The sequence below is a fragment of the Rhinolophus sinicus genome, chromosome 17 (assembly GCF_057876585.1).
Source record: "Rhinolophus sinicus isolate RSI-liver-muscle chromosome 17, RSI-T2T, whole genome shotgun sequence".
Classification (NCBI taxonomy): domain Eukaryota; kingdom Metazoa; phylum Chordata; class Mammalia; order Chiroptera; family Rhinolophidae; genus Rhinolophus; species Rhinolophus sinicus.
The window spans coordinates 88533274-88557705 of NC_142517.1; the positions used below are offsets into that span (position 1 = coordinate 88533274).

A 24432-nucleotide genomic window follows, 5' to 3' on the forward strand; every position below is an offset into this window, starting at 1 on the left:
ACAATTGTGTGATTTATCATATTTTCTTTGTAATGTATCTCTTTTTAAATTTTTTAATCATCACTTTCCTAAGAAATTAAAGCTGTCATTAATCAAACCTCTGAAAAAGTGAGGAGTTTCTGTTTTGTAACAATGCAAAAGCTATAGATAAATTATCAAAGATTGACAATTAAACACACTAAATGTAAATAAATTTTATCTGATGCAGTTCTATTGTTATGTTTTTTTACTTTTCTCAACTATTATGGGTTGTCAGTATTTTCTTTTACTCACATCTGCGTTTACCCTGTTTTTGTCCTTTATTAACCCCTTCACTATTTTCTATAGACATATTAATCCTTAGTGCAGCCCAACTAGAACAGAGTTTCATGTGCCAGAAATTCCTAAAGATGAAAGTTTAGATATATTTAACTGTAGATAAAAGAAAGCAAGGAAGAAAGAAAGATGGAAGAAATAAATTGACAATAGCATTAAGAAGAAAAGCTAAATTAAATAAATAAGTACATTAGGACTATATCAAACTATTAAACCTTTGTTTTCATTTATACATGTTCTTTTCATATTAAGTTTATTAAAAAAAGAGAAATCACATAATTAAACAGTATCTATAATTACAAGGAAAGGGAAATTAAAAACAGTTTCATGTCCTGTACAGGCAAAAAAAAAACCAATTTTTTAATATAAAATGGTTAAGAAGAGAAATACAGATTTCTTCTATGAAAAAAAAAATTAGGGAATGAGAGATAAAATAATTTATAAAAGTAAATAATGAAAGATACTTAAAAGATGATATATTAAAATAATTTATAAGACAATCTCGTGAAAATGCAAGACTATAAAACAGAAATCAGAGGGCAACTTCTGGAACATCAGCATAAGGAGCTCTGTAGACACTCTGTCCAGTCAAAAAAAAAGAACTGGTGAAAATTATTTAAACACACACACAAATTTAAGGTCTCTGTAAACTGTGGTAAGAGCATGAAACAAATGAAGAAATAATTATTCAAGAAAGTCTACTTAATCTTAGTAAGAATAGGTGGAGTCTGTGGTAATAGAGCCATGACCTGCTCCCTATTTCCACCCCACCCCCCAGCTTAGCCTGAAGGAAGCTTGATTAAGTGAATTTAGCCCAAACGATGGGGCTTTTCCTCCCAGTTAGCTCCCAATCAGGGGATACAGTATTTTCCCAGAAGAGGAAGGCAGCCAGCATTTCTCATTCCCTTCACTTCTATTCTTGGTTACAGAGGCTAAATTGTAAGTGAGTGTGACTGAGAGAACAGGGTCTCTTCCTTCATCCAGCCCCCACTTAAAGGCCAAGAATAGAGGGACCCTGAGAGTTCTTACCTCAGTTCACTCATACAGTGGATGTTTCATGCCAGAGAGGCAAGTCAAGAAGATCAGAGTCTACCACCCAGCATCCTGTTTTTAAAATAGGAGTGAGTGTCCTTCAAAAGAAGCAGCCATGCTCCCAGCTCAGGAGGAGTGTTATAGAGATTTTGCTGAGGGGAATAGTCAGACCATACACAATAAGAGCATTCTGTAGTGCTCTCTAAGGTGACTGACTTTGGAACACAATATGGGGAAGCTCAAGCCGAGGGCCTTCTTGAAAACAATGAAGGTTTTGGTGGTACGCAAGTAAAAGGAGACTGGTAGCTCACGAGACCAATAAGCTAAACCATAGACCAGCTAGTTTATGAGAGAAAAGCAGAAAAAGAACCAGCAAGATAGAGCCTTACTGAAATCAAAGAAAACCTCAAAGACTGGCCTCAAAAAACACCCAGCAAAGGGTTCTCAATCTAGTTGGATCAGCTGTGGAGAAATTTATGCACAGGGTATTGTTGAAAACAATACAGCAATCAGCTAACAAATAGTGGAGAGGCATAGCTATGTATATTATCGACAGAGGCAGAAAGCTTAACAGTCACATCAGGGAAAGAGACAAAGAGCCCTAAGAAAGCTACTGTCATCCCAGACTGACTATCCACCCACCAAAGGCTATGCCCTTTGAGCAACATTGCATGCTTTGCACTACAGTGGAAATAGTCCACCTAAGTCACTAAACAAACAAACAAGCAAACAAGAACAAGCTGCAGGGTACAATCAATATCCAGACTTGCTCAAAATATTATCCAAATGTTCTGCTTTCAACAAAAATTATAAGACATGCAAAGTAACAGGACCGTGTGACTCCTCGAAGGGAAAAAATAAGTAAACATCAGACATTGCTGGTAAGAAGGCTCAAATGATGAATTTAACAAAGACGTGAAAGGATTCACTGTAAGTATGTTCAAAGAACTAAAGGAAATCATACTTAAAGAAGTGAAACAAAATAATATGAACTTCAATAAAGAAAACACAATTTAAATCAGAACCAAATGAAAGTTCTGGAGTTGAAAAATGCAATATTTGGAAAGAAAAATTTAGTAGAGAATTCAACAGTAGTCATGAGTCAAAATAAATATAGATCAGTACAGATTGTGTAATCTGAAGAAAAGAGAGAAAACATAATAATACAAAAATTAATAAAGCCTGAGAGTAATTTGGGATGCCATTAAGCACAACACTTGTGTAGTAAGAACACCCGAAGGAAAGAAGAAAAAGGAATAGGAACAAAATAAAAAAAATAAAAAATAATAAAAAATGAAGAAATACTAATTTAAATTTCCTTAATTCGATGAAAAATTTAATCTACATATCCAACAAGCTCAATGGAATCTAAGTAGGTTAAGTACAAAAATATCTGCATTCAGACACATCATAACAAAAATGTCAAAACAAAACAAAAAAATCAATCTTGAAAGGAGGAAAAACAACTTTTCACAGACAAAGGAACTCCAAAAATATTAACAAGTGACTTGTATCAAAACAATGGAGACGAGAAAACAAAATGTGAAATGGTAGATGGAAATTAGCCTATATCAATAATATCATTATGTGTCAATCCATTAGAAAGATGTAACAATTACAAATATATGTACATATGAAAAAGAGCACCCAAAGTACATAAAGCAGAAAACAGAAGACCCAGCAATACCTTTCCTAGGTACATACCCAAGAGAAATAAAAAACAAAACAACAAACAAACAAACAAACAAAAAACATACTTCTACACAAAAACTGGCACCTAAATTTTCATAGCAGAGTTATTCATAAGAGCCAAGAAGTGTAAAAACCAATATGTCCATCAACTGTTGAATGGCTAAATAATACATGCTGTATGCATACAAGGGAATACTATTCAATAAAATATAATGAAGTACTAATGTATGTTATAACATAGATAAACCTTGAACACATTATTCTCAGAAGGTAGTCACAAGAGATCACATATGGTATGATTTCATTTATAGGAAATGTTCACAATGGGCAAATTTAGAGACATAGAAAGTAGATTAGTAGTTTCCTAGAGCTGAGGAGGGTGAAATTGGGGGGGACTAGTGAGTGATCACTAATTGGTATGACATTTATTTAGGGTTATGTAAATGTAAAATTGATTATAGTGAGAGTTACATAACTGAATTTACTAAAAACCAATGCATTACAATTTTTAGCTGAATTGATGGTATATTAATTATTTCCCAATAAAGCTGTAATATAAAAGATAAAAATGGCTAATCTTCTGTTTGGTTTCAATTTAGGAGACAGACAAATCATGAACACTTTAAAGAGTTATTTAATGAAGAAAAGAAAAAAAAGAAAAGTAAGATTGGTTACTTTCTTGGAAGATAAAGACTTCATGTAAGGACTACTTTCAAGAAACTGAATATTTAGTATTCAAGCTACAACTTTATGATGCAACTTTAATCTACTATAGAATAATTCCAATAAAAAAATCTATCTTCATCAATTTCCCCATTACCAATGAAAATAGAAGAAAAGTTGCCAATGCACTTAGATGCTGCTACACTAAGATGTCAATTAGGCCATAATATTGTGGAAAACTATTTAAATCTATTGGCTTTTACTGATCAAAGAATAAAGAAACATTTTTAGAAAGGTCTGATTCATAAATTTCATAAAATATCCTCCTGGATCCAAAGAAGATCATTAGCCAAAGTTCATTGGAACAAGACATTCTTTCTCTGGATCCCACAAAAACCATGAAGAATTGGATTTCCATGAAAAATTTAAAACTGAAACATGGGACGGTCTTTGTTAGCACATGAAGAAGCCATAAAGGACCTTTAGGAAGTAACCTGAGGAGAATTTGAGTAGCAATTGAGTTCCTGCATTAGCAGATGAGAACTAAAATTCTAGCAAATTTTAATGTTTATGTGATTACAATCTCAAGATTGCTCATAGGCTGATGAGCCTTGAATGATTGAACTGTATACTTGCTTTAACCCTTAAATTAAAAAAAGAAATAATTAAAAACAAATTAAAAATGAAGTTTAAAAAAAGCTTCTTTTGTTGATAGAAATGCACATTCTTGACAAAAAGTGAAACCCAGTTTAAAAAATTGTACCTATTTATCTCATTATATGCATGCTGCAACTTTCCTTTCCATTTCCACAATGTATAAGAACACATAATAGCACTGACTTTCTGTAACTAAATAAAGTAGTTCCTAACCTTTAAAACTAGCAGAACTGTTCATCTAAAATAGTCTGTCAAAGTGAGTATGGACACATTTCACTCTCATTCACGTTCATCCTTTAAAATTCATGCCATCACCTTAAAACAAATAAAATTAAGAGAGTTACCACTGAAATAAGAGTATTTTTTCTCTACACATCAAAATTAAGAGAGTTACCACTGAAATAAGAGTATTTTTTCTCTACACATCAAAACAAAGACAAAAAGTCTTCTGCTGTAAGCCTAGATGGAATAATAGAGCCTAATTTACTTCTCACCTGAACACAACAGTTTAGAGGTATTGACTATCATAACAATGGACAGTGATCCCCAAGAGATGGAAAACAAATGGGGTGATCCCTAAAATTTGTCACTGCTTAATGCCTTGAGAGATTTCCATGGTGGTAGCACACGGAGGGAAACCCACGCAGAACCTGGTGGATTGCCTGAGTTAAGGAGGTGACGCCGGGTGTCTGAGGAGGCCAAAGCAGCTCGAGTTTGCAGGGCAGAGCGTCAAAAAGGAGAGGGCTGCACTATGAGACGATTCCAGACATCTGTATTGTGCCCTCCACTATTCAGCATGCAAGTACTGACCAAAGCATCTGTGTAAGGGATGAGGCTGGGACAAGAACCATTTAAAAGGATTAAAGGAAATAATACATGGTGCTCACATAAGGCTGGGAATAGTGCCTATTCTAGCCAACTTGACTGAAAAACCTCATAACTGGGCATACTGGGTATACTGGTCACTCAGAAGGACTTTATCTCAGTATTGAGAAAAAAAAAATCTTACAATAAATACTGCTCTGGTCCTGCCTTAAGGAATTTTTAAAAAGCTCTGAAAGGATTAAATTCTTTCTAAGTAACTTAACCAGTACACAGCTTAAGAATGCTTCAGAAATATGAGAATATTCAGCGCCAAAAAGGTAAAATTCACAATGTCTAGAATCCAATTAAAAAACTACTTTGCATTCAAAGCAGGAAAATGCTATCTATAATGAGATCAATCAATCTATCAAAACTAACCTAGAAATAATGCAGCTCAGAGAAATAAAAGACAAGGGCATTAAAAATAAATAAAGTAACTCAAAATACATTCAAAACATAAAAATGCAAAATTTATGGAAGTAAGTCTTTGTGATTTTGACTTAGGTAAAACTATCTTACATATAATACCAAAGCATAACTCATAAAAATAAAAGAAATGATAATGACTGCAAACTGTAAACAACCCCAAAGTCTATCACTAAGTAAAAGAATAAACAAATTATCAGCAATAAATAGGAACCATCTTTATACATGCAACACAATAGATGAATCTCAAAATATTTATGCTGAGAAAAATAAATCAGAAAAAGAAGAGTACCTACCATATGAGTCTACGTGAAATTCTAGACAATATAAATTAATCAATTGATAATGACATAGCAGAATAGTGGCTTACTGTGAATGAGGTGAGGACGGGCAGAGAAGGTCAGGAGGCAAGGATTTTGAAGGACTATGACCAAACTTTTGTAGATGATAAACATGGGCATTATCGTTATTATGGTGATGGTTTCATCTCTATATATATTTGTAAAAATATACAAACCTACACACTTCAAATATGTGTAGATTGTGTTCTGTCTATTATATCCCATTAAAGCAGTTTAAAAAAAAAAGAAATAAAAAAGAAAGGGAAGTTTCTCAAAGACTTTTGGTGATTATTCACCGTCATGAATCATTCACAAGCAAATGGGACAATTGGTTTATCTCTTTCCATAAGATGTCTCTGTGTTAACATCGCTCCATAGTGTAGCCTGGAGAGTCTTCAGGCTCTAATGCTGCTTTTGGAACAAAAATTAATATAAGACCCAGTATCATATTATATTATTATATTATATTGTATGATATTACATTATATTACATTACGTTACGTTACGTTACGCTACATTACATTACATTACATTACATTACATTACATTACATTACATTACATTATATTATATTATATTATATTATATTATAAAGACCCGGTCTTATTTTACTATAAGTAAATATTTTAAATATAATATTTTACTTATAGTAAAATAAGACCGGGTCTTATATTAAGTTTTGCTCCAAAAGACGCATTAGAGCTCATTGTCCGACTAGGTCTTATTTTCAGGGGAAATGGGTAACAGCGTTCAGAAAACTCCAAGTTGTACACACACAAACACACACACACACACACACGTATTATTAATGCTGTTTAATTAATAATTAAACAGTATTTAATACAGTGCCCAGCATGGTCCAGATTTAAAAGGCAAGGGCATTTTCAAAGTGGTAAGTATAAATAAAAGAACATACAAAAATCATTGATTCATGGTATATGCTGTAAATTTAAATACTAATACTTTCCATTAATCCCTATCATACATGATACACGCGCTTTAAACTTGGGGGACCCAAATCCATCCTTTTTACTTTATTTTATGTTAGCTTCAGAGAATTCACAATCTCTGCATTACATGTTAATATTTCACTCAGTCAAATTTAAATTTTGTACAACTGGCATTTAATGAGGCATTAGGCCAAAACTAGTTTTGCAATACCAAATAGAATACGTAAGTTAAATACATAATCTACCATTTCTCAAAGTAGATTTTTAAGAGTTCAATAGAAAAAACAAACAAACATGAAATAAGTAAACAATAACAAAAATATTATGTGGTCAAAGAACACTGCTAAGATGTTGGCTAAAGACATTTTTGCAATAATTCTCAGAAGTGTTAAAACACCAAAGTATATTTTGATTCATTTTTAGAGAATCTCCTAAGAATAGACTCAGAACATGCGTAGACTATTAAGAGTCATTTTCTAAATTTAGTAGATTGGGACCTCCTCCCTTTCTTTCCTGGAATATCTATGAACTCTTTGCTTATTGGTCTCTAATCTTATGCATCCTGAAAACTATAATTAGCCTAAATATCACCAGAGGTACTTAATAAATATTAGGATTTCTAGGCCTGACATGGAGGACTTCTGATTTCAAAAGTCTGCATTGAGACCAACATTTTTTTAAGCTAATCACCTCATTTGATTTTGATCCAAGCAGTGTAAAGGCCACCTTTTTAGAAGCACAGCATTCATAAATTCACTCTCATATTTTGAAATGCAGAAAAATTACTCACTAAGTAGTTTATGGTAAAATTACATTATATTTAGCCAATTTGAAAATGAGTGGCTGCATTCGTTTTGGTTGACGTTCAAGTGTATGTCAAAAAGCTCGTTCACACAGGGAAACATAGCTAAAGTAAACTTAAGCTTGATGGCCAAACATTTGAAACACACAATGTGTAATAAGTCAATAACACACACAATATACGCAATACTATTAGGTACTGATAAGATTAAATGAATTACCACAAAATCAGGCTTTGATGGTATGCAGATTACTATATAGCATCATTCTGCCTGTAGGGAGGAAGTACGAGGGAGTTCTTTTGGAAGTATGCTGCACACATGAAGATGATGACTTTTTAAAAGCCTAAAACCAAACATTTCCCTCATTATGAGATGATAGACCTTTGTATGGTCAAAATACCTTTCCTAGTCAGAAGTCACCTAACTCCAAAAGCTCACTAAACATAACCTTTTAAATTCTATATAATTACTTCAACCTCATTATCTTGAAGAATAAACATATCATCATTTATTGCTGAACTAATTTCTCCTACTGCCTATTTTCACATGTTCATTATCTAAGTCACTCAGGCTCCCGAATTTTATTGACTTTGACTTTTGTTTTTGCTTCATCTCCCAGAATCATTCATCAACATTCACCTGAAATTTCTCTTCTTTTTTCAACCCATCCTTTACAACAAATTCCATTTTATCCATTAATTCAAGACCTCATTAGCTCTTGGTTGAAATGTCCCTGAACTACTTCTCTAGCCTCTGGCTGTTCCTCAAATTCACGTGCTGGGTCTTAGAATCAGAATATTCAAGTCCCGTATTTGCCAAAAGTATGACCATGAGAAAAAATCTCTGCCTCTCTTGATCTCAGTTTTCAGTTGCTGCTGTATAACAAGTCATCACAAGGTTAGTGGCTTAAAGCAGCACACATTTATTATCTCATAATTTCTGTGGATTAGAAGTCCAGACAAGACTTCACGTGTCTCAGTGTCACCAGGCTGAAATCGAGGGGATGGCTGGAGCTGCATTTCCCATCTGAGTTTTAGGATCCCCTTTAGGTCTCTGGTTGTTGTTTCCTTGAGGCTATATGTCTGAGATCCCCATTTTCTGTCACTCAGGAACTGCTTTCAGCCCCAGAGGTCACTCCCAGTTCTTTGCCACATGACTGCCATAGACAGTTCACAAGATGCCTGTTCACCTTCTTCCCAGCCAGAAGGAGAATGCCTCTCTGACTCATCATTCTTTTATAAAGACGTCATGTCATTATGTCAGGTTGGCCTTGATAATCTGCCGTTGATGAATTCAAAAGGAACCCATAATTATATCTGCAAAATCCCTTTTGTCGTATAAGGTGACACGTTCAAGGCAGTGATATAATATCATATTCACACATTCCTCTTACACTCAAGGGTAAGGGATTGTCCAAGGATGTGGAGGATAGAGAGTTATCATAGAAATCTGCCTAACACATGCATGTCAAAGCTAGTTTTCTGGAAAAGAAAATCCTAAGATTTTATTGTAGTGAAATGTTCAAACTACACATTACCAAACTTACACCTGGAATGGAAAATGTATGTAAATTCTCAGGGAGTTGATAGATTTAGGAAGGCAATGCACATGTCTGTCCCATACTAAATGTTGTATATTCAGATGTCCCTGCTATACAGAAGCTTAAAAGCTGCAGTGAAACCATATGTGGTTTTGGATGCAGAGCTGCCCCGAGGTACCAAAGGGGTTTTTCAGTCAGAATGAAAGAATCATAAATGAAAATTATGATTGTTTCATTCTAATGTTTAACAGTAATTGGAAAAAAAAAAAAAAAAAAGGTTCACCATTGCCTACAGAATAAATTCCACATCCCTTGATCTAGAATAAAAGATAATCCATGACTTATTTGGCTCCTCCTTTCTTGTTTCTATCTCATGTCTATTATCACACAAAAAATTTCATAGTTACTTTAAAAATATCACACGCTTTTACTTGGCATAGATAAATTAAGCTTCTTTTTTTAGAATGCTGTACCAGCTACTTTTACCCACAATCCATATGATGAATTTCATTGTTTAAGATCTATTTATTGATTTATTTATTTATTCAATTACTAATTGAGGGCCTACATTTATCAGTGAACTGTTAAACCTTCATCTCTCCCACAAAGTGGAGCTAATCTCTGCTTTTTCTTTTACACAAAATCTTTAGCCAGTTTATATATTACTATGATTGTTAAATCTTAGGTTTATAGGTTCATATCCCGATTGTGAATACTTTGACAAAATGATTCTATTTTATTTACTTATATTTCTAGGACTAATTCAGGGATTGTTACAACACACCAATCATGATTTGCTGAAAATAGTAATAACAATGAGCATAATAATATCTAAAATGTAGTCAGTAAGTCCTTGCATTGTGAAAACACTACACTACACACACACACACATACACACACACACACACACACACACACACACACACACACGGCACCAAAAAAAATGTATACAAATTTTAAGAAAGGAAAAAAAACTGTATTAATTGTAATATTCAATATATACTGATAACAAAAGATGAATACAAGTCACGTATGACTTCTGCAATTACAAGAGGTGCTCAAAGTGGTTACCATCAGCGTCCAGACACTTCTGATTAGAGCAAGCTACTGCTTGAACATACTAGATAACATCTCTTAAAATGTGTATACATTATTTATTTGGCATCCCGGTACCAAAAATATAATGTATACAAGTAGATTACAAATGGATACTTTGGCCACATTGCACTGCACATATATATGCTCATACGAAAATACAGGCAACAGTACTGTGAGTCAGGGGTTATAATCCTCACTTAGTAAATGAGAGAGCTAATGTTCAGAGACACAAGCAAGATTTTTATATAAGTTACTGATACTCTTCAAATTTGTTTTCTCTATACCAATGTGGTCTCCAAACAGGAGCATCAGCATTGCTCACACATTTAGCACAATGTTAAAGAAGCATGTTCTCAGGCTCCACCCAGATTTGTTCCATCAGAAAATCTGGGATCCTATAATTTAAGATTTAACAGGCCCTGTAGATGATGTTGATGCCTGCTAAAGTTGGAGAACCTCTGTTCTATAATCTAATATAGAAATACTCTGGCCAAGATCATTTGATCAACTAGGACTTTCAAAAACTCTCACCCAGAAACTGGGAAATTAAATTCATAAGTTAGATAATGATGGAGAAAAAACACACACAAAGGTGTGTACAGAAAAATGACTCATCCTGAAATCAGAAGTCACTTTGAACGTCTATACATCCATCAAATAGAGTCTGAAACTTAACAGTGTCAATATGCTGAACTGGCCAATACCTAGTTAAAATAAATGGAAAATAGTCTTTACTCTAGACTATAACAGTGTTGAGATTTACATCATGTGATACTATTCTTTTTATAGGAAAATATCCTCCACAACTTGTCTTTTCACCCTAAAGAAACCTTGAACCCCTCCAGGTCAATATTCTTTATTTCTTCATTTGTATGTTTGCTCATGCACCATAAAATTCTATATAATTGGGAATAATTTAAAAAATTTCATACTGAATTGAATTGAATCAGCTTTGATTGGCCCATCTTTTCACATTATTTTACATTAGAGATTGTCTTTTTAAAAAGTGTCAAGTGGTACTATAACAAAAAGAGTTAAAAAGTTATAGGAAGTCAGGCTCCAAGATGGCAGAGTAGCCAAACCCTGTACTTCCCTCATCCTGTGAACACATCAAAATTACAACTAAATTATAGAACAATCAACCTGGAGAACCATCTGAAGTCCAGCTGAACAAACATTTTATAATTAAGGATATAAAGATGAAACAACTTTGAGGCTGGTAGGAGGGGCGGAGACACAAAATAGCCTGGTCCCACAGCCACATGTGGTGTTTGATAACTGGGAGAGAGAATCTCAGCCACAGAGGTTCCCCACAGAGGACTGAGGAGCCCCAGCTCCACACCAGGCTTTCCAGCCCAGAATACTGTTGCTGGGAAAAGGAGCCCCCACAACATCAAGCTGTGAAAAACAGTGAGGATTCCAACTGCCTGGGTGGGATGGAGGGCTGCAGGAAACCCAGACATCTTCTTAAAGGACCCATGCAGGCAGTGACCCTGGGTTCTGGTAGAGGGATGGTGACTCGGGGGCATCAGAGACATATGGGGAGAGACTGAGTAGTGTAACTTCAGGGAGAGGACTGGAAGGACAGTCACCATTTTCCCTGTGTGCCTTCCCACCCATGCCCATGGCCAAATCTGAATCTGAAGAGGTCTGGTGAGCTCCACTCGATACACCCAGGTAACTCACTGAGTCCACCATACCCAACTCTGTACAGCAGCAGGCTTTATCAATGACTGAACCTTACAGAGGCTGGCAGGTAGCAGCAGGGTTTGGAGTGTCCTGGCTTTTTGCAGAGCTATCCCAGATCCAGTACTGGTGGCAACCATCCTGTTTGCAGCATGGTCTTTCCCAGGGGCTCCAGGTTTAGCATAGGCAGTGAACAACCACGGATCACTTTGTACCTCCTACCAGGTAGTCCCCAGCTGGTCACATCTAGTGTCTGACTTAGGCCTTCATTGAAGCCCCTCCCACGTGGCCCCAGACCAACATACTTGAGGTTGATTTCAGACCACAGCAGGACACCACCCATTAGCCCCACAGGTGGCACACCCAAAGGATGATCTCAAAAGGTACCTGTTGTGGTGAATCCCACTCAGTGAGGTGAGCCCCCTTCACAGCAGCCTGTATGCTGTGTATGTGGCCAAACCCCACAGCCAGTCAGTCTGAGGGTCAATATCACTCACTGATGTGCAAATAGCAACCAAGGCTCAGCTATAACAGGAGGGCACATACAACCCACACAAGAGACACTGCTGGAGCACCCAGCTTGGTGACCAGGGAGACTGTGCCAGGGTTCCCCAGGTCACCTACTACATAAGGCCACCCAGCAAGACTGAGAGACATAGCTGATCAACTTAACACATAGAAACAAACACAGAGAGTCAGACAACAGGAGAAAACAAAGAAACATGTCTCAAATGAAAGAACAGAAGAAAACTCCAGATAAAGAACTAAACGAAATGGAGACAAGCAACCTACCAGAGACAGAGTTCAAAACATTGGTTATAAGGATGCTCAAGGAATTTAGTGAGACCTTCAACAAAGAGATACCAAGCATAAAAAAGGACATGGAAACCATAAAAAAGAACCAGTCAGAAATGAAGAATATAATAACTGAAATGAAGAATGTGCTAGAAGGAAACACGAACAGATCAAATGAAGCAAAAGATCAAATCAACGATTTGGAAGACAGGGTAGCAGAAAACACCCAGTCGGAACTGCACAAAGAAAAGAAAATCCAGAAAAATACCACTCAGGAAGTTCACTATCTGGTAGTGAAGACAAACTATATGAACATGCAAAAGAAGTGTTATAAACAAATAAAATGTTATATAGATAAATGCAAGTATAGGGACAATAAATATTCTACCAATGACTGACTATGCATTGGAGAGCATAGAAAAAGGGGGGCTTCGTTACTGAATAGAACATAGAACCATATGCTGATTCTATGTACAGTTTTTTCTTGATTTTTGTTTCAGTCTTGATGCAGATGATTTTAAAGTATGGTCTTTATAAAATCACACGTTTCATGTTTTTGCATATAAACAAAAATCCCTTCCCACTTAATATATGCCAAACCAAATCTGTTCGACATTCAGAACAGAAGACAAGTTTGTGAAAAATTAAGATATTTTATAGAAATGAGCACATTATGAGTTCCTCATAAGGCTACAATGTTAAAAACAATCAGTCAATATTAATGAAGTACCGAATATTTTAGTCTCTGACATCTCTGAAAATATAAGAAAGACAAATTCTTGAAACACATAAAATGCTAAGAAATTGAGAGAACTGACTAATTAACTAAGTGACTAATTATGTCAGAATTAAAGAAGTGCATGTAAGTTATAAAACAATTCAATTGAAGGAGAATATTTAACAGGAGCTCTCTAGAATAAACCGAACTGTGATATTGTGATTTATAAGAAATTATATGTATGTATATTTGGTCATTCAGATAAACTGAAATACGTTTCTCAGATTTATTTGGTCTTCATCCAGTTACTTGCTCACAGCTCCCCAATCCTTTGGAAATTTCTAAGTGATAAAAGCAACAATGGTGCCTCTTGGTATGTTAATGAGGTGACTTGGATCCTACTCCAAGCTATGGGCTGGTTGCCAGTAGGAGCCAACCACCTAGTCAGAGGATTGGAACTTTCAGTCCCACACCTGGGTTTCCAGGGAGGGGAGAGAGGCTTGAATTTGAATCAGTCACCATGGCCAATGACTCAGTCAATCGTAACTAAGTAATGAAGCCTCAAAAAACAAACAAACACACAAACAAACAACAACAACAAAACACACAAAAAGAACAGCTTGTCAGTCTTTCTCAGAGAGCTTCCACGTTGGGAAACCAGAATAAAGCGGCAGCAAGTTTTGAGGGGACTGATTCCAATTTTGACAGAAGTTCTACTGTAGGTAAATGCTATCAAAAAGCATCACATGCTACAGAGAAATCGCTTGCAAAAGGAAGAGTCAATCGATGAGGCCAAATTCATGGCTGTCTTATTTTAAGTGACTGCCACAGATACCGAACCTTCAGCAAGCACCTCCCTAATGAATCAGTAGCCATCAACATGGAGGCAAGACATCCATCAGCAAAATGGTTAGGACTGGATGAAGGCTTAGATGATGTTTAGCATTTATTAGCAATAAAACATGTTTTAATTAAAGTACATACAATGCTTTCTTGGACATAATGCTATTCACACTTAATAGACTACAGTATAGTGTAAACATAACTTTTATATGCACTGGGGAACCAAAAAAATTGTGTGGCTTGTTTTTTTGTGTGTGATCTTAGCTTTATCACAATGATCTGGAACTGAACCCACAATATCTCTAAGGTATGCCTGTGCTGTGCATTTTTACTGAGACAGGTACATTGTTTTTGCCCTCTGTGCGAACTACTAGCAATTTTATTTATTGATGTTTAGTCCGTTTTATTGTCAAAACTTTATAACTCCAGAAACCAACAAATTGAATAAATAATTCATAGAGCTTCTCTGTCTATAATCTAAATACTGTAAGTGAATTCTGAAACAATAATATCTAACTTATACTTAGTGCTTACTACTGTCAAGCACAAATCCATGTGCTTTTATACATAAATTCATGTGTTTTTATATATTAACTCATTGATTCCTCCAGCTTTCCCATGAGATCTACATTATTTTTAGACCCCCTTTACAGAAGAGGAAATGGGGCATGAAGATTATATTCATATACCTTGTAAAATTATCCAATTTAAGAAATGGAAAATCTGTTTCAAATTACACTTAATCAGAAAGTGACAGGTATGAAAAAGAAAATGTAAAGTGTATCTAATTTTTCATACTACTTTAAGCATATTAATTTTGATTTAGGGAACTTTTCCCATTCTTTACCTTTAATTTCTTTGTCATTTTTGAACCATCTTATATCAGCTGCAGGTTTACTACCAGATGTTTTACAAGTCAGCTGCATCAAGTCTCCCTCCATAACTGGTGATGAAAATCCGCTAATTTGAGGCTTTTCAGGAACACCTGAAATTTAAGCAAATGCATGAAGTGAACATCAATCTCCAGGTTGGTTCATTCTTGTGACTTTATTATTTTCACAGACAAAATTAAACTGGGTGGTTAGTTGACAATAAATTCAATCAAGACAAATAAACTGCTTTATAATAAAATAAACTGCTTATGACAATATAGAGATAAATGTACCTATACATTGTATATATACACATATATACCTGAAATCATTTTTATTTAGTTCAAAGTAATTGTTTAAATTAAGATTTACCTGCAAAAATAATCTTTGTAAACCTTAAAAACAACCATTCCATCTACCTTAAGATGTACGAGTATAGGGATTTAAGAATGTACATTGTGCGCATTGGGGGAAAATTCATAAAGCACATTTCTTTATTCTATCTCAAATTATGATTTAACTAAAATAGCACCTTTCATTCCTGATTTAATAATTCTTAAAGCTTAAAAAAGATATTATCCCCTGTGTAGTTTGTTCAAAAAATGCATTCTAGAATAAAAGATTCATCAGCAATTCCAACTATACTTTTCTGATTCTTCTAAAGTAAAGAATTTCTCTTGAAATTTTTTGTATTAGAAATGCATTTGGAGTTTTGTGGACCATGATGCGTATCCTTTTTAATGTCAACCACTTATTGCCTTTGCTAGTCCAACTATCCAATCAATAAGCAGATAACAAATATGCAGAGATAGTACATGGGTGTTTTAAATAATAGAACATTCCACATTTTGGGCAATAATATTTTGTTGTAATAGTAGAGGTTTATTAAAATTTCTTCTAAAATTATTCAATAATATAGGCCAACTGAAAGCTTCTTTATTGTGCTATTTAATTCAGTTTGAAAAGAATAATATGTAAGCACACTGGAAAGCACCAATAAGAGAAATACACATTGCAACAACAACAAAGATAAATGACAAATCAACATACTCCAGTTAACTGATTAGTTGTTTGTTTTTCTATTCACCTTCATATTGCCTTTTTGGAAAAAAAATCTGTATCACACCATCATTTAATAAGCTGAAATCAGCCACATGCCTATTGTTGGGGTCTCAAGGTGACTCTCTACAGAATAATACATTAACCTTAGGCAGTTGTTATCCTGAAACACTCCATTTTAGTGGTTATGTTTTGTCCTTAATGGCAAACTTATAAAGATTTTTATAAAATAGTCTCTGTGGGATTTTCAAAGAAACATGTTTCTTATCCTATGCACAAAGCCAATTCACTAGCTGGATTACCTTTAATATTCTCACCCAAAAGAACGACATACATTAGTTCTTTTAAATGCAATGTAATGCTTTTATGTATCAAAAAAAGAAGGCAAACTAGGGACAAAAAAAATCAATCTTTAAATTGTTCTAACTTGTTTAATACACAGGTGTGTTTCAATGCACTGCAGCAATTTCAGCTGATTGGGCCACTGACAATTGTGGAAGCGCAGAGAACTCTGAGATGCAACTTTATTTCCTTGGAATCTCTATGAATGTATTGCTTTTTTTTGTATCACTTTACCCTTTGGGAAAATGGTCCAATATTTAGAGAATAGAAGCACAAGAAGCCATAAGCTGCATGCACAAGTGATATTACGTATTCCATTTAGTAACCTAGAAAACTGCAAAGTTACAAAGTGAGAAGACACATAGAAATGTGGGGGTCATTTACATGCCCTGAAATACACAAAGGGGTCATATTTGAAAGCCATAACGTATCAGGTGACTGATATGATAAAATGGAGGAGCACCATATAGACATGTTGAATTCATTCTGCTCATTATTCTATCACTTTATGAAAGGATCACCATTTATATAACATATAGATAATTTGATACAAACAAATTTAGTTGAAAAACAAACCTGGTGTGTATTGCTGGCTTAGAAACAAAATGGCTATGTGCTCTTAGAAGTTATACAGATCTTTATACCTCTCTTTGTCTATTTAGACAATGGGGAAAGTGACTAAGTGATTTTTTTTAAAACATATTTTGTTACAATGTAGCAGAGAAGGGATTAAACTACACCTATTCTTACAATACTCAAAATGCATGTGTTTTTTAATCATGTTGCTCCAGTAGTATGCATTTCTCTGGCTTGTGATGGCATCCTCTTAGTTCCTTGCACTTACCCAAAACAGTGAGATAGGCCTTGGAAGTTTTGACAGGCATTGTGAATAAAGAACAGGTGTACTGTCCTTCATCAGAGAGAGACACATCACTGACGCTGATACTCAGTTCATGCCAAGAAGCCCGAACGAGCTCGATCCTATTGTCCCTTAAAGCTGGAAAGAGAAAACATTAAAAATATGAATAACAACATTAGAAAAAAAATCAGTTCCTTTAGACTACATATTTTTAGCACAATATCATAAACATTTTTTCTTTGTTGCCATACATCTAAATCTTATTTCCTGAAACAGTTTAAAGGACAGTTTAAATATACTGAAATATTTTATCAGATTTTTTTTTTTTTTTTTATCAAAGTAGAATTAGGTGCTTGTTAAGGTTCTCAAAATTAACGTTTTAATTAAATGATTGCATCTAACACATTACATTGGATGAGGTAGACGATAATAAAAATGGATTTCCTCCACAAAGTCTTTCCTGGATGCTAGTGTCAAGAAAACTATAAACAAAAAGGCACTTTTCTGGACAGATAAATAATGGAAAACTATGACTGCTGCATTTCTTCCAGGAGACCAACAATGAGCATTAGCATATTAAAAGCTCTCTGCAGTAGAGACACCTGTTGAACTTCATTTAAACCAGAGCTGACATTCAGCTGAAAAGCACCTGCAAAGTACCAGATGTTAAAATTTGCTCTGATTCACTGGTGCTTTTGCTGTAGTCTGTTACATATTTTTAATATATTCCTTGGTTAAAAGCACCTTTTCTATCACAGAACACTTGTTTTCATGGAACTCTTAACATGTTAATGACTCATGCTTCTCTTTACTCATTTTAGAAAAATGACATTTAAAAAGTTTTAAAATCATTATATACCCCACTAAGTACAGCTATACAACCTGGAATTAAGCAAGAGACCACTAAAGGATTACTTTGAAAGGTAGAAAGAAAAAGGAGGACTGGTCAGGGACCAGAGGAAGAAAACAGAGGCTCCCCAAATAAGACTAAAAGGCAATGAAGATCTGGCTTCCATCAACCACAGCCCAGCAACTGAAGGTGACTGAGGTAGATTCTCTTCTATTGCTGATCTAATGGAAGTCCCACCAGCAACATCACCAGTAAGGGGAATCAAGCGGGAGCATCCCTAACAGTAAGTGTTCGTGGAAAGTGATCTTTGTCCCCTATGGGCTAAAGACTGCCCTTTCCTACCTAGAGCAAATGGCCAACTGGGCAGCATGGGCAGCAGGGCAATCCCTGTACAAGTACCCAGCCCTAAAAAGAACAAAAAACAAAAAACAAAAACAAACAAAAACTTCCCATGAGCTAGAGAAAAACTTACCCCACCTACAGCCTCCAGGGAAGCCCTAGGGAAGTATCTCTGTCCCGTTAGGTGGCACCAATAGATATTAGTGTAACCCCCAGTGGAACTAGACAACTCAAGCTGATCAAATGGAATCACAAAGGCTCTGGAAAATTGATAGAACCACAGCCTGCAAATGTATGCTACAACCTGTGTGCTAAAGCGTAACAGAATGATGGCATATTAGAATAGAAGATTTAAATAAGGGCCAGAGTATCCTAATATAATAGCCAAAATGTCTAAGAAATAATAATAATAATAAGAAGAAGAACAACAACAACAACAAAAACAACAACAACAACATCACTGGTCATACTAAATAGCAGAAAAATCATAATTTGAATGAGAAAACATAATCAACAGATGACAAAACTGAGTTGAAATGGATGTTGGAATTATCTGACAGAGAATAAACTATAATAAAATTACTTTAATAACTATCTTGAAACAAATGAAAAATAGAAAATCTCAGCAAAGGAGAAGAAGGTATAAAGAACCGAATGAGTTCCAGTTATGATGGTGAAGTAGGAAACACATGCCTCATGCCCCTTGCTAAGCAGCTCTAAGCCTGGTACTAGCAGCAGTAGGCCTCGCTTCACAGCTAAGCCTCATCCAGGCACCTCCAAGCCCAACACAAGTGACAACCATATGAAGATCACTTTGTAGCTCATACCAAGTGGCCCAGAGCAGGGCACATTGCAATGGCTGAGTTTGGCCTGTAACAAAGCCCCTCCTAAGAGGCCACAGAAACAACACACTCAGTTGCCAGCTTCCAACCACACAAGAGCACCACCCAAACACTTCCACAAAATACACACCCAAAGGGCAGATTGGGCAGGCACCAGAGCCCTACTAAAGTGAATCCTACTCCATAGGGTCAGTCTATGTACAACAGCTGCTCCACGGTAGTGATGGCCAGTCCTCATAATCAATCAACCTGAGGTTCAGTCCCTCTCAATGATATGAAAACAACAACCAAGCCTCAACTACAACAGGAAGGCACACACAACCCACACAAAGAAAACATCTGGGACACCTGGCTCAGGTGACCAGAGAGAATGTACCACTGACCTCCACAGGACACCTACTACATAAGTCTACTCTAATAAGACAAGGAGATATACAGTTCTACCTAATATATAGAAACAAACATAGAGAGGCAGCCACAATGGGAAGACAAAGAAACATTTCCCAAATAAAAGATCAGAACAAGGCCCAGAAAAAAAACTAAACAAAATGGAGAAAAGTAATCTACCAGAGTTCAAAACACTGGCTATAAGGATGCTCAATGATCTCAGGGAGAACTTCAACAAAGAGATAGGAAACACAAAAATGGCGGTAGAAAAACATAAAAAAGAATCAGTCAGAAATGAAGAATACAAAAACTGAAATGAAGACTATATTAAAGGCAATGAACAGATTAGATAAAGCAGAGGATCAAATTGGCAATTTGGAAGATAAGGTAGCAGAAAACATCTAATCACAACAGCAAAAAGGAAAAAAAGAATCCAAAAGAATGAGGATAGTTTAAGGGACCTCTGGGACAACACCAAACATACCAACATTCAAATCATAGGGGTACCAGAAAGAGTAGAGAGAAAGGAATTGAAAACCTATTTGAAGAAATAATGATGGAAAGCTTCCCTCACCTGGTGAAGGAAATAATGTACGCATAAGCCCAGGAAGCACAGAAAGTCACAAATAAAATGAACCCAAAGAAGAGCTGATCAAGACACATCACAATTAAAATGCCAAAAGTTAAAGACAAAGAGTCTTAAACACAACAAGAGAAAAGCAGTTAGTTACCTACAAGAGAGTTCCCATAAGTCTTTCAGCTGATTTCTCCACAGAAACTTTGCAGGCCAGAAGGAATCGGCAGGAAATATTCAAAGTGATGAAAACCAAGGACCTACAACCAAGATAATTCTACCCAGCAAAGCTATCATTTAGAATCAAAGGACAGATTAAGAGCTTCACAGACTAGAAAAAAACTCAAGGAGTTCATTACCACATAACCAGAGTTATAAGACATTAAAGGGACAGCTGTAAGAAGAAAAGACAAGATGAAAAATATGAAAAATAAAATAGCAATAATGACATTATCTATCAATGATTACTTTAAATGTATGTGGATTAAATGAGATAGGTAAATCAAAAAAGACAGGGTAGCTAAATGGATAAGAAAACAAGACCCTTACATTTGCTGCTTACAATACACTGCAGATTGAGAGATACACACAGACTGAAAGTAAAGGGATGGAAAAAGCTATTTAATAAAAATGGAAACAAACAAACAAAAAGCTGGAATAGCTTTTACTTAAACTATACTAAGTAGACTTTAAAACAAAGGCTATAACAAGGTACAAAGAAGGACCCAGTAGTCCCAATTCTGGGTATTTATCTGAAGAAACCCAAAAAACGAATTCAAAAAGACATGTGCATCCATAGGTTCATTGCAGCATTATTTACAGTAGTCAAGATATAGAAGCAACCTAAGTGTCCACTAGATGAATGAATAAAGAAAAAATGGTACATGTATAGAATAGAACATTACTCAGCCATAAAAATGATAATGAAATCTTGCCATCTGCAACAACATGTATGGGCGTAGGGGGTATTACAGTGAGTGAAAAAAGACAGAGAAAGACAAATGCCATATGATTTCACTTTTATGTGGATCCTAAAGAACAAATTAATACACAGAAACTCATAGATACAGAGAACATTTTGTTGGTTGCCAGATGGGAGGAGGGTAGGGGGGATGGGTGAAGGAGGGGAAGGGATTAAAGAACAGATTGGTAGTCACAAAATAGTCCTAGGGATGTAAAATATAGCATAGGGAATATAGTCAATAATATTATAATACCTATGTATAATGTTAGATGGGTACTAGATCTATTAAGATGATCACTTAAGTTTTATTACTGCCCAATCACTGTTGTACACCTGAAACTAATATAACAGTCTATGTCAGTTGTAATTGAAAATAATTTTTTTTAAAAAGAAACAAATGAAAATTACAGAAGTCAAAAACACAGTGTCCCAAATCAAAGCTCAAAAACACAGTTTCCCAAATCAAAACTCACTGGATTGGCTTAATAGTACAGTGGAGGTGATAGAATCAATGAACTTAAGGATATAGCAATAGAATTCACTGAAAGAACAACAGAGAAAAAATTGATTAAAAAGAAAAAAAGAAGAGGAACGAGCCTCAGGGACCTACGGGACAATAACAAAATGCCCAACAATGGTGTCATATAAATGCTGGAAGAAGTGGAGCTGTAAGAGTATTTGAAGAAATAATGATGGAAAACTTTGAAATTTGGTAAGAGAATAAATTTACAGAATTCAGAAGACAAGCAAATGTCAAAAAGAATAAACACAAAGAAGTTCAGGTCAAGGTAGATCAAAATTTAAAGTAGGAAATTGAAAGACAAAAAACAAAAATAAAAAAAAATATTGAAGGCTGCCAGAGATAAAGACAAACCACCTATAAATGAACACCAATTCAAATGACAACAGATTTCTTATTTGAAATCATGGAGGCCAGAGGGAGTGGCACATTTTTCATGTGCTGAAAGGAAAGAACTGTCAAGGATGGATTTTTTCCAGTGAAACTAACTTTCAGGAACCAAGGGGAAATAAATATATTCTTAGAAAAAGGAAAACTAAGAATGAACATTTGTCTCTAGCAGATGTGTCTTAAAGAAAAGTTAAAGAAAGTTTCTTCAAACACACAAGTATTCTTGTAGCATCAAGCAGAAAGAATGGACAACCAAAAGAAAACAATATATGGGTAAATAAAATACAGACTACCGCACTCCTCCTGATTTTTCTCCATTAATAGTGGTTGAAACCAAACTATAACATCAAGTGATGCAGTGTACAACACACATAGAAGGAACACTCAAGATAAGTATAAAATGGCAGGGTGTAGAGACTTAATGGAAATAAGGTTTCTGTACTTTCCTCAAAGTGGTAAAACATTGCTACTACAAGACTAAGGTAAGTCACACATGTATATTTCAATACCTGGAACAACTACTAAGAAGATATACAAAGTGATACACTCCAAAACTCTATAAATAAATTAAGATGGAATACATTTGCATAGTGTCTTGAAATAATATTATAGAGATGAAGAAGAGATTAGTGGTTACCAGGGGTTAAGGAGAGTAAGGGGTGGAAAGGAGTGTGTGTGGGGAGGCATGACTGCGGTTACAAAAGAACAGCACAAGGGACACTTGTGGTGATGAAACTGTTTTGTATCTTGACAGTGGTGTTGGATACACACACCTACACATGTAATAAAATTGTACAGAACTAAACACACACACACACACACACACACACACACACACACACTGCAGACACATGAGCACATGTAAAACTGGTGAAACCCAAATAACGTTGGTGGATGAGATCAATGTCAATTTCCCAGTTGCGATATCTTTGCAAGATATTATTTGGATGAAGGGTACGTGAGATATCTCTGAATTATTTCTTACAATTAAGTATGAATCTACAATGAAAATTAAAATACAACATTTTTATGCACATTTGATCGAGTACAGGAAATGGTTATGATATCAAAGCTTAAAATTTATTGTACACATTTACTCAGAGGAAGAGGGGGATCCCAAGTGCCATATATTCTTAAATTGCCGGCACCTTACCTATATGCTTTATGAGACGAGTAGACAATTATAAACAATATAATATTGGGATACTTTCTAAATTTTTATGATTTTATATATATATTAAAAAAAAATCCACACACTCAAATAACACATACCTTAATGATTGTAATCCCTCTGCTACCATTCTCTGTTAACTCTAATTTCGTAAGAAGACATATGCATATACATGCAAATATTTTCAAAACTGATTTTTATTGAATATAAAAAATAAGGCAAGTTTGATCGTGATTGTATTCATGACTCCATTAGGATACACAGACATTTTTAAAAGTGTCTATTTCAGACTCTGTCTCCTACATGCCCTAATATGTATGTCTTGTTTAGTTCTATAGGAAAACAATGGAAAACAGATTTGCCATTTCCCCAATAGGACCTCATGCTGTATCAATCACCTTTCAAAGTCATGACTTGTTTTTAAAAAAACTGACATATTTCTTGGTTTTTAAAAAGAGATCACAAAATGGACAACCTCAGGTTCCTGCCATAATACTGTATAGGTAAAACATGTTACTCACCCACTGTGTTCAAATTCATTTCCTCTAACACAGGCCCCACTGACAGAAAGAGGGAACTTACAATTTTTAGTAAATCTTGGTAAAAGGAATTTAACCCTCTTTCAGTCGGATTATTTTATAGTAACTATATAAAATCACCAAAGACAGACGGAATTACTCAATACATACAAATATAACATTTTCATATTTCAATCATTTTCATGGAACAAAGCTAAAAGCATTTTTGGAATCAAAAGATGTGCTTTAGGCACTTGTACAAGGTCATATTTCCTGTAGATAATAATTCTTGATTCAATTCCAGCTTTGGATTATGATATCA

General features: G+C 35.1%; 1 protein-coding gene across 3 annotated transcripts in view; it reads right to left on the reverse strand.

Moving 5' to 3' along the window:
* The window catches only part of CADM2 (cell adhesion molecule 2), a 1070118-nt gene that overhangs the window by 144954 nt on the left and 900732 nt on the right, over positions 1-24432 (reverse strand). For all 3 annotated transcript variants that reach the window (XM_074333327.2, XM_074333317.2, XM_019745437.3), the window contains 2 exons: positions 17541-17693; positions 15271-15408 (listed from right to left, as the gene is read on the reverse strand). In XM_074333327.2, coding sequence (XP_074189428.1) covers positions 15271-15408; positions 17541-17693 — 291 coding nt within the window. The remainder of the gene's footprint in view (positions 1-15270; positions 15409-17540; positions 17694-24432) is intronic.